This window comes from Periplaneta americana, chromosome 1, assembly GCF_040183065.1.
Source record: "Periplaneta americana isolate PAMFEO1 chromosome 1, P.americana_PAMFEO1_priV1, whole genome shotgun sequence".
NCBI classification, from domain to species: domain Eukaryota; kingdom Metazoa; phylum Arthropoda; class Insecta; order Blattodea; family Blattidae; genus Periplaneta; species Periplaneta americana.
The window spans coordinates 10,678,470-10,690,582 of NC_091117.1; the positions used below are offsets into that span (position 1 = coordinate 10,678,470).

Sequence of the window (12,113 nt, forward strand, 5' to 3'; positions counted from 1 at the left end):
TTAAATGTCTCTTAGCAACTAATCCACTACTGCCTTTTTCCTAACAAAACGTAGTCAGTTCCTCGTTCTTTCGTTACAATTATCCGTTGCTTAGTTTATTTGTGGTGAATTTCTGAAATGTTTCGCGTACTTATGAAAGACGGTATACCTATTATGAAGTTTCCGATTCACATTTTTCTGAAACTGTGTCAACTTGATTCTTCGACTTGTACTGCTGTCTGACACCGGTTATCGGAAGGGAAGTGATGCAATCAATATGTCTGTAGCGTCAGTGCCACGTTTAAGTGCTAGTTTAATATTTCCAGCCAGTGAAAACTTCCGTGCTGTGAACTGTTGTCACACAAATACGTCACTCACAATAAGAATCACAAAAGTTGCGTTGTTGTGTGCACAGAATAGACGATACTTCAGTTTCCTCATAGCTTATTATTATTTTTATGCTCGACCATGCCGAAATGTAATAATTATACACCTGGTAGCAGTCCTTTAATGCATGCCATTAAAGTACACCTATTCATTAAAGTTCAGGTTTAAGATTATTCTCGGATATGCAATCGAAAGATAACGAGGGAAACGTCACGGAGGCTGGAAATCCAATACTGTCGCAGAAGGTTATGTTCTGTTACTATAATAATTAGCGTTAATTGTAAATAATATTCAAATAAATTCAATTTGTCATCTCGTTTTTCAATTCTAAATCAATTTCCAGGTTATACCAAAATTAGTTCATGTTATTCTCTACATTACCTCAAGGTCAATGACATTATTGTTCCTCGGAAAAAATCAATACTTTTGCGCCTGCGCACATCTCACACGAGCTATACACAAGGTCACTTTCCATCTTGAGTCAGATACAAATAAAATGAAAGAAGTTAGAAATATGGTCGAGCATAAAAATTCGTATGAAACTCGCCTATAATGGTAATTAAGACGCTCGTATGAAAATTATGAAACTCGCTGGCGCTCGTTTCATAAACAAACATACTTGCGTCTTAATTACTATCATCATAGGCTCGTTGCATAATGTACTATTTTCATACAAGCAATACCGAAAATTTGTAATCTTTTACTTGTGAATTGTGAATTGTTAATAACATCCAGGTCTACCTCGTTCATTATTCGTTACCGGCTTTCATGTAAGAAGAAAGAAAATAGTTGATCTGATTTTTATAAAATCGCTCTCTTCTATTATATTTTACTTCCTCATTGCAGAGATTATTGTAATGCTACAACCACAGTCTAGTATATACAGTCACGAAGCTCAATATGTAGGGAATATGCATCCATACATAGTTGCTAACCACTAGGATCGCTACTATCGCCTTATTACAGACAATGCGAAATAGTACCTGCACAGTCTATTGTTCCTAGTATCCTCACAACTCAAGCTTCGTAACTGTATGTACTAGACTGTGCTACAACTTTACTAGCCACATCGCATATCCAGTCTTCTCCTGTTGTGTCGACGTTGTTTACTGAGCTTATCCAACGTTATCAAAATTGAAATGTACGCTAAAGCAGGATATGAATGAAACTTTAAGAGATTTCCTATGCAATGATGCAAACTGGAAGTGTATATAATAAAATATAGAGATAACTAGTTTTCGCAAACAACGGATTGACGAAATACTGTTTTTCATTTGATGAAAGCAAATATTTTGTTTCAAACTCTTCCAGGTCAAAATATCATAACTTTAAACTAGCGAAAATCACTCAAGTTTTATTTTCAGCATGAATTATTTGAAATTAATGCATTTAAAGAGAATTTTTTTGATAATTTTTACGAAATTTTAATTTAAAATCTCCAAAGAATGACATTTATGTATAACATTTTAAATGTAATATTCAAATCATATTTCAATACAACATTTTCAACGTTCAAACCGGATTTCCAGTGACAATTTTTTAATATAAAGTAGAACTAGCCTGGATGTTATGTGTTGCCTATTAGTTTAGCCTATATTATTCACGCATAATATGACAGATTCTTACACAAATTTCTCTACTTATCTACAAATGGCTTTTAGAGAACCCGGAGGTTCATTGCCGCTCTCGCATAAGCCCACCATCGGTCCCTACCATCATTCCCCACCTCCCTCAAATCCATTTTAATATTATCCTCCCATCTACGTCTCGGGTCGACCTGGTTGGCAAGTTAGTATTGCGCTGGCCTTCTATGCCCAGCATGTAAAAGAACTCCTGCGGGACAAAATTCCGGCACATCCGGCGACGCTGATATAACCTCTGCAGTTGCGAGCGTCGTTAAATAAAACATAACATTTTTCTACGTCTCGGCCTCCCAAAAGGTCTTTTTCCCTTCGGTCTCCCAACTAACATCTCTATATGCATTTCTGGATTCGCCCATACGTGCTACATGCCCTGTTCATCTCAAACGTCTGGATTTAATGTTTCTAATTATGTCCCGAAGGTAGTTGGAAGTTTGCAATTAAAATGGTCCAAGTAATTGTATTCTTGGAACTGGATACATTTGTTTCGCCCACATGCACCTGACTTCTTCCATCAGTTGTTGAGTGGCTCTAGAGTTCTGTTTCAAAGATTGTGCGTGATTCCTGGTTATTCAGAGGTCAGTGAATCCGGTGTTGTATATTTGTGAACTTTAGTTACAAATATGGCTTATGAAATGTTGCGTGGAAAACTTTGTGGAACTTTTAGATTTAAATTAATGGATTGTGGAAAGGTGACGCATAGAAAAACGGTGTTCAGTTATAAGAGTGGAAGCCAGGTAGTGACTTTAAGTGTAAACTGGAAAGGTTTTTTTTAACCTCTTGTATAAATAATGTGTCAATTGCTTCTTAATGAAATTCCTATATACATAATTCATCATCATCATCATCATCACAACCTTCTTCTTCTCCTCCGACTTAGCTCATTTGACCCTGTTCCGTGTCTTCAAGCAATGTGGAGATGTTGATTCTTCCACCTTGTTGTTGGTGGGCCTCGATGTCGATGACCTGATGGTTGATACCTGTATGCCAGACGTAGGCCTACAATTGATTTTCTGTCCATGGCCATTCCAATTCTGTTGATGAAGCTGTATCTCTTCCACTATGTTACTTACGTTTAATGTCTTTCTAATATCTATGTTTATTGTATGTTCCAGTCTGGAAATTTCTAACAATGATCTAAAAAATTTCATTTGCCGCTTCCGCTTTCTTTTTTTTTTTTTTTACTTGGTTATTTAACGACGCTGTATCAACTACGAGGTTATTTAGCGTCGATGGAATTGATGATAGCGAGATGATATTTGGCGAGATGAGGTCGAGGATTCGCCATAGATTACCTGACATTTGCCTTATAGTTGGGGAAAACCTCGGAAAAAACCCAACCAGGTAATCAGCCCAAGCGGGAATCGAACCCGTGCCCGAGCGCAACTCCGGATCGTCAGGGAAGCGCCTTAGCCGCCTGAGCTACGCCGGTGGCTTCCACTTTCTTAGTTTCTCTTTTATTAAGTACCCAGATTTCACTTCCATAAAACTTGATACTTTGGGGGTAATACAGTATAGTACATACAGTCACGAAGCTCAATATGTAGTAAATATCCATCCATAGACAGTTGCTAACCACTAGGATCGCTACTATCGCCTCATTACAGACAATGCGAAATAGTACCGGCATAGTCTATTGTTTCTAGTACCCTCAACAACTCAAGCTGCGTGACTGTATATACTAGACTGTGGTAATACTGTGGATTCATAATTTTGCTTCACATAACATCTGTTTTCCGAAATGTTGTTCGATAACCCCACCTGTTTTGTAATATCTTTTTAATTTGACATCAAAATCTCTCTCGTTATTTGAGATTAGGTTTCCTACATAGGCCTACAGACTATAAATTTTGACATCTGTTCTATTGTTTTTTCATCTCTTTCAATTTTTACTTTTTGGATATTTTTGCCAAACACTGTCATTGTTTTAGAAGTACCATACGACAATATTCAGAAATTAAACTTAATTGGTATGCTGCACTTTGCGCATCATCTTCATTTGATGTGAATAAATAAAATTAAAATAGAACATATTTATTTATTTATTTATTTTATTTATTTATTTATGTCTATAACAGGGCAAAGCCCCAATTTTGCAATAGACAGTACAAATATTTGCTTAGAACATAAAATTGGAGAAACATAAAAAAGAGATAAGACAGAAACAAATGCAAGATATCATATGGAATTAGGAACCATTATACATTTATATTAAATGTTTTGTTCGAACTTATAAACACTGTTTACACTCGATTAAAATTCGACTAACATGTAGATTAATTGATTAATGACACCCTCTAAACCGATCAACACCTCTACTAATAATAAATACTTCCCGAGATATTGATTTTTTATTTTGAATGCTTTTCTTCTGGACATCCTGTATCTCTAGGTATTTTTTCCTCCCCAAGAGCTGTTATGTAACTCCATTTGGTTTATTAAATTGTATAATACTATTTTCTAAATCTCCATTTAAGAAACTTGAGATTACATTTCCAAGGTAAGCAATTTCTTTCGCATACAAAAAATTGTAGGACTCCGGACAGCAGGGAGGGCGAACACCCCTGCGTATTTCATTGGAGGAAAAGTCGCTGCGCCGGTAGCCAATAAAAGCGATGATTTGTCGGAGCAACCTGTGCGTGACGTGACAGATGGAGACAATTTGAGGAAGTCATTTCCAGAGGAAGCGGAAACCTTTATGTTGATCTAAAAGATGAAAAACTGCCGAAAAGCAAGAGGCTTAATGTGGTGCTCACAGCTTTATGAAACAAGCGTACAAGCTCCGTCGTATATTTCAATGCCCCCTAAACATTTTTACTGCCAAACCATTCCAGCGTTCACAAATGACGACAGAATCTCCGAATATACAACGAGCCATATAAACCAAATTAGATATTGTTACTTGTTTTAATCCACTACGGTTCAAGTCATAGAGCTTCCATCTACAAATAAAAATGACAGACAAATGACTTACAGTCTTACTAATAAAAAAAACTCTCATACATACGTTTAACTGTATTTCACAACGAATAGCTCGTTTATAAGTCGTGTGTAAATTCCTTCATAATAAACACTACATACGTCGTGTATAAAAATACAACTGTTACACAGCTACGTCATAGTTTCGTCATTACTTCATTACGAAAGATAATAGAATAAGTGAGATTCTCTATTGCATCCGATAGTATGCGCTAGTATGCCGCTCAAAGTATCGATAGTACAACTGGGCCTGATCGATTACCACGCTATATTTTTATCTAAGAGTACAGCTACAGCAATATTATTCTAACTATTCTATGCTCTTTGTTTTGTTCTTCTGTGGTTACCAGGCAACCATCATAAAATGACAATCGATACGAACAGCTGTTAAAGAGGCGGCCATTTTTTCTCTATATAGCCTACAACACTTAAATAAGGGGTTTCGTGTGTATAACTACTGCAAAGCAATTCCCATGTACAGTTACACGCTGCTTATACATTCATCGCTTAAGCATGGTTTATTAGTAACTTTTTCTGTCACAACTCTGCAAAGTCTCATATAAAAATTATACATGGTTTATTGCTATGACCGTTAATGATTACATTGGAATCAATAAATCTAAAGAGTTCAATGCACTTCATCTTGGATCCATTCCCACAGACAAAAATCGATAGGAGTGAAGTCTGGGAACCTTGGTGGCCAATGCACGTGACCACCGCGGCCGATCCATTGTTCGAAGATGTCCTGGGGCTCCGTCATGCTGGAAGAACATACCCATCCTTGTAGCCAAGGAACTACAAACAGTGTTCCTCTACAGTGACGTCCTCATACGAACCCAGAAGAGCGATACGTGTTATTCGTTTGTACGTAGTAATTTGTCATTCCCTCATATCATTTGTAAGATATGTTATGCGTAACATCCAAACAGTTGTATCTCCACTCATTGACAATTGGATACATATTTATACAAAGTTTTTTTTTTTTTACTCAGAATAGTCTACACTGGGATATCCTAAAATATTTACTATTCCTTTTGAAACACCCTGTATATAAGCAATGAACCTAGTATTTGTCTTCTTCATTTACTGTTTGGGGTAGCCAGCGTACGAGCCCTACAGAGTTGGCGACCCCTTTGGTCTTACATACTGTCCTGATGATGGAACCTGTATGTAGTTTCGAAACGTTGGAAATATCAAATTCCAGCACAAAGTAAGATAATAAAAAATCTATTTCTGATCACATTCACCATAAAAGCCTAAAAACTCATACTATATGTAGCATTTTCGTTATACCCACATCTTTACGGCGCTTATGCAATAAAAACAACAAAGAATTAATTAAAGAAATAAAGAAGATATGAAAACTATGATAAACAATCATCCGCCAGCCAAGTCCTACACTGTACAACAGGAATCATCAAACATGGCCTTATTTACAACATAAATGGAACATATGCAACAAAAATCAACAAGTACACAGTGGGTCAAGAAATAAAAAAAGACATGGAAACAGAACAATTATATATCCGTCCCATCGTACTATATAGAATAGGAATCAAGCTGCATGTATTTACTAATAGTTTCTTCAGCTGCAAATGTCCTGCATATTCTCATCTATTCATACAGGTATAATTCTGGACACCTGTCCCTTTTCGGAGGATTTTTGTATCTCTCGTAACAATGAATTTCCATATCTATATATCAACACTGTGTGCATACAGGGTGTTGAAAAATAGAGGTACAAATTACAGGAATGAGTAGGCGGCAACGAAACAAGGCAAAGAGTTGTAATAAATATAGGTCCGACAATCAACCGTTTTCTAGATATGTCATCACTGTGGCCACCAACTGAACACACTTCGCACATTTGCTACCTCATTTATTACCTGGCATATACTTATTAGTCGTGCCTATCTCTATTTTTTCAACATGAGCTACGCGGTATTCTAGATGCTGTGTTTTTTTAGGAAAAGTCAGCTGCTGTAGTACATGGATGATGGAGCACCGGCTCACTTTGATTTGAACGTTCGAGTTCTTAAGCACAAGCTTCCACAACAGCATGGCTTACCAATACCATGACCCCCCAGGTCCCCCGACTTCAATCCTCTGGATTTTTTGTTTGGGGATATTTAAAATGTACTGTAAATTCCAGTTCTCTTGATAATGTTAACGAACGCCGGGAACGCATTATCAATGGGTTTCAAAGCATCAGATCATGTCAGGAATAATCGAAAGTGTATGTTTGTCAATAAGGAAACGTGCTGATATCTGTCTTATCAAGAACGGTGGTCATATTGAGCACATGTTATAACGCTCTCTTTCTCCAGTGTATATCTGATGTTGTGTTACACCAGAGTACCTGCAGACTACTATTTTACTTGGTTTTTAACGACGCTGTATCAACTACGGGGTTATTTACGTCGATGGGACTGGTGATAACGAGATATTTGGAGAGATGAGACATAAATTTATTATACTTGTTGATGGGTCAAATAGTGAAAATAAATTACTTATCATTTTCAATTTATAACAAACAGTCAAACCTGTAGAAAAATAAAACAAAAAAAATCAGAAGATATTTACATATCTCAAAGATACTAAAAGGCAACACCAACTATAACAAAGATAACCAACAAAATGAAAATAATAAATAAACCAAAAATCAGGATGAGCCATAGATTACCTGACATTTAACCTACGGTTGGGGAAAAACTCAGAAAAAACTCAACCAGGTAATCAGTAGAAGCGGAATCGAATCCGCGCCCGATCGCAACTCCGGATCGGCAGGCAAACGCATTAGCTGACTGTGCTACGCCGGTGGCCTATAGACTATTGACAATAAATAATAAAACCCCACAGATTTGGGAAACGGTGGTTTCAGGACCTAGGACTCTTTGCCTTGTTTCACTGTCCTCTATTCACCTTTGCAGTTTGTACTTATAGTTGTGGAACACCCTGTATATTTTATTAGCAGATTTGAGAAGAAAATAATAATATTATTCAGATGACTTTCATTGCCGTATCTAGAATCTACTTTTACTGGTAATGCTTTGCTTGAAATTCCTTCTAAAATAGACTTCTCAGATACGATGGGATGGAGAAATTATTGAAATTCAACGGCAGGAGAAATTGTAGCATTCGATCACTTACCTCACAGGCGTTTTGCCCACCACAAATCTGACAGGATCTGCCCGGCATCGAACTCCGATCTCACCAAAGGGTGAGAAACCGTCAGGTGACTGAGCTACGGTGGGCTTTCGAAGCTGTTGAGAAGAAAGGAAATACATCAAAGATTGTCAAGTAATTACGAGCCTGAATTTAAAAGAGAAATGTCGAATGTGATTGGCGTACAAACAAGTTACAAGTAAAGGATTAAGTAGAAAGTACAGATGAGGGACGAACAATCATAACATGAGTTATTTTAGTATCTGTCGTATCCCGCAGATAATGTTTAAAGTTGACCACAATCGTTTCGGAAATACAACTGCGTAATTTCACTTAAACATTAGTTTAATTATGACAGCATGATTTGAGAAACAGTAATAATTATTTTAATACCAACAGAACAGAATAAAACAGAATAAAAACTGGTGCAAACAGGTTTCGATTAATACAGCGCGATTCGAACCGTTTTATTGGTCAAAAGTAGTATGACAGAGTAAAAGCACAGTCTAGTATACAGGGTGTTTAAAAAATACGGGGCATAATTTCAGGTATGTATTTCCCACATGTAGACAATCAAAATAGTTCACTACAACATGTGTCCGGAAATGCTTTATTTCCTAGTTATGACCTTCACAACATTGAAATTCACAGGAACCATACTCATGTTTTAGAAGACACTCCACTGATCAATCGTCAACACATTCACTTCTTGCATGACGGCGCTCCTGCACACTTCAGTCGTACAGCTCGCCGGTACTCGGATCGAAGGTTTCCTGATCGATGGATAGGTAGAGGTGGCCCAATTGCTTGGCCTCCACGCTCACCTGATCTGAACCCTCTCGATTTCTACTTGTGGGGCCATTTAAAATCATTGGTTTATTCGTCTCCGGTGCCTGATTTGGAATCCCTTCGGAATCGAATTGTGGCATGTTCTGAGGACATACGCAATACTCCTGGAGTTTGGGATCGTGTTCGCAGGTCAATGAGACATCGATGTGAGGTCTGTATTCAAGTAGGAGGTGAACATTTTGAACATCTTCTGTAATGACAACGACCTGCGTAAAGAAAAACGTTCCGGTGAATTTCAATGTTGTGAAGGCCATAACTCGGAAATGAAGCATTTCCGGACACATGTTGTAATGAACTATTTTGATTGCCTACATGTGGGAAATACATACCTGAAATTATGCCCCGTATTTTTGAAACACTCTGTATACAGTCGCGAAGCTTGAGAGTGAAAGCACAGTCTAGTATATACAGTCGCGAAGCTTGGGGTGAATTTTTTGCATTTCTCGCGATAGTTGCTAGCCGCTGAAGCGCTGTGTGTACTAGGAACAATAGACTGTGTCACTGGCATCGTGATCTAATACAGGCCGTAAGGCAGACCATGTGACTCGCTTAACCCGATCACGAAGGGCGGCGTTTCAACCATATAAATTAATTGGAATGCATAAAAAGTAGCATATATTTCTCTAAAATGTAGTGTAATTGCATTAATAAAATTTAAAACAATGATTAGGAGACACTTCAGACATAATTCCTTGCGAGTTAAGGTGTAATATTATTTTTGGTGTGAAATTACGTTGTTCGTATATGTAATACCTGCCTTTATTTCGATTAAATATTGCGAAATTATTGTACATTCATTTATGCACGATTCAATAATTTTCAGTTGCACCGCACGAATATTTAGATATGTTGAAATTATAGGTTATGTTTACTGTACCAGTTACCCCTTTCTGTCTAATTTTAGTGGTCTCCAATGCCCTGCCATTCATATGGAAATATTATAGGTTATGTTTACTATATCTTATATTCCTAAATTCGCAATTATACATTATAATTAAGCATAATGTCATGTATGATACTCCGCACATTCAATTTGTCTGTATTTTAATACTACAATTGAGTACTGAATTATTGTATTTATCTACTACCTAAGAGACGAAGTAACAATCGTACGTACACTAATTTCATAAGAGTGGTATGATAAATTTTCTGTCTTTATCAAGGAAGATAGATGTGGTATATTAAAATCACAATATAAATTCTTTTTTATTAAACCTCAAAATAGCTTCCATTCTAAACTTAAAATGTTGATGCGAAAAGATTATGTTAACATGTAAAATTCTCTTCACATTAAAATAACACAGTTTTGTAATTATTTCTGCAACATATTATGCAACAAGAAGTAAAGGGAACTTATGGACACATTACACTAAATAAAACTTAGCTATGATACGCAATAAAGTTATAATATAATAATTCACTGAGCTCCATACACTGAAATAGAAAACCCGAACATACATTACGGCCTGGCCTAGATCGAAAAGGCATTGACTGTGCCGTATTTCGCTTTGTTGTGAAAAGTTGTGTAAACTGTGAAATGTTCGTAATCGGTTGTAATAACTGTAAATGGCTAAAATAGAATAATTTGAGTAATAATATGGGACAAGGAGACGTTTGTTGCACTATAAATTCTAAGAGGTCAGAGTTATCCTTCTGAAAGATCCAGGAAGGTAAGTTTATAAAATATAATATATACTTTATGAAAATAATATATAAACCTTATGTATTTCGTATTTCAATAGTGGAAGGAAGGTGTTAATTTTTCAAAAGAACACGATATCAAAAGTACAATACATTTTATCGTATGCTAGGGAAAGAGTCTGTGATGAGGCGATAGTAGCGATCCTGGTGGCTAGCAACTATCTATGGATGCATATTTTAACTGTCTATGTTTGCATATTTAGTAAGTATTGAGCTTCGCAACTGTATATACTAAACTGTGGTATAAGTGTAATAGTCAACGTTAAAATCTCGTTGTAAATACAGACCAAAAAACCATATTATGAAAATATAGCCACTTTGATTCCATGAGTGTAGCTACAGCTTCTGCTATGTGGCCGGTTTTTAATTCGTGTCGAATTTTAGTGGCTATTTTAATTGCTGTGTAATATGTATGAGATAGGATGAATTCTTTGTGGCCCGCAGGAAAAAAAGAGTTTCCCTACCTCTGGCACAGTTGTCAGTCATGAATATTCAGAGAATTTTACTCATCGGACAGCAGGCTATAAAATATACAATAGTATTGCTGCGTTATATTTCGCAAAAGTCGGTCAGTTCTCACAACTTCGTGGAAGAACTCACGCAAACAGACACGATGAGCCTATACATTTATTACGTAATAAACACTGAAATATTTGCATACGTCGTAAAAGGTTAACTTCGATAAAAGTAGGCCAAAGAAAATCCTAACCTGATTATTCTTCTGGAAGTATTGAGAAAACATGGCATGACTCGAGATTTGAAGGCCGATGCAGAAAAAGAAATATATTTAATTTAAAAGTTATTTTATTTTTATTTTGAGATTATTTACAGTGATCAATAAGTATTAAATATTACTCATAACATCTTAATTTTTAATTTTACAAAAAAATGTTTCATACAAGAATAGGAAATAAACCATACAAAATGATACCAGTGTTCGAAAAAAGTTAGTTATTCAAGCATACAGATGTGAAAGTAAACTTAATTTATGCTCGACCATGGCGAAATGTAGTAATTATACACCTGGTAGCAGTCCTTTAATGCATGTAATTAAAGTACACCTATTCATTAAAGTTCAGGTTTTCGATTATTCTCGGATATGCAATCGAAAGACAAGGGAAACGTCACGGAGGCTGGAAATCCAATACTGTCGCAGAAGGTTATGTTCTGTTACTATAATAATTAGCGTTAATTGTAAATAATATTCAAATGAATTCAATTTGTCATCTCGTTTTTCAATTCTAAATCAATTTCCAGGTTATATCAAAATTAGTTCATGTTATTCTCTAAATTATATCAAGTTAATGACATTATTGTTCCTCGGAAAAAATCAATACTTTCGCGTCTGCGCATATCTCACAATTTAAGAGCTATGAACAAGGTCACTTCCGATCTTCCGTCAGATACAAATAA

At 36.2% G+C, this 12,113-nt stretch overlaps 1 protein-coding gene across 2 annotated transcripts in view; it reads right to left on the reverse strand.

Annotated features, from left to right (window-relative positions):
• Nucleotides 1-12,113, reverse strand: part of Dus1 (Dihydrouridine synthase 1) — a 230,224-nt gene that overhangs the window by 105,667 nt on the left and 112,444 nt on the right. For both annotated transcript variants that reach the window (XM_069833200.1, XM_069833290.1), the window contains exon 2: nucleotides 8,136-8,248. In XM_069833200.1, the coding sequence (XP_069689301.1) occupies nucleotides 8,136-8,183 (48 nt within the window). In that variant the 5' untranslated portion in view covers nucleotides 8,184-8,248. The remainder of the gene's footprint in view (nucleotides 1-8,135; nucleotides 8,249-12,113) is intronic.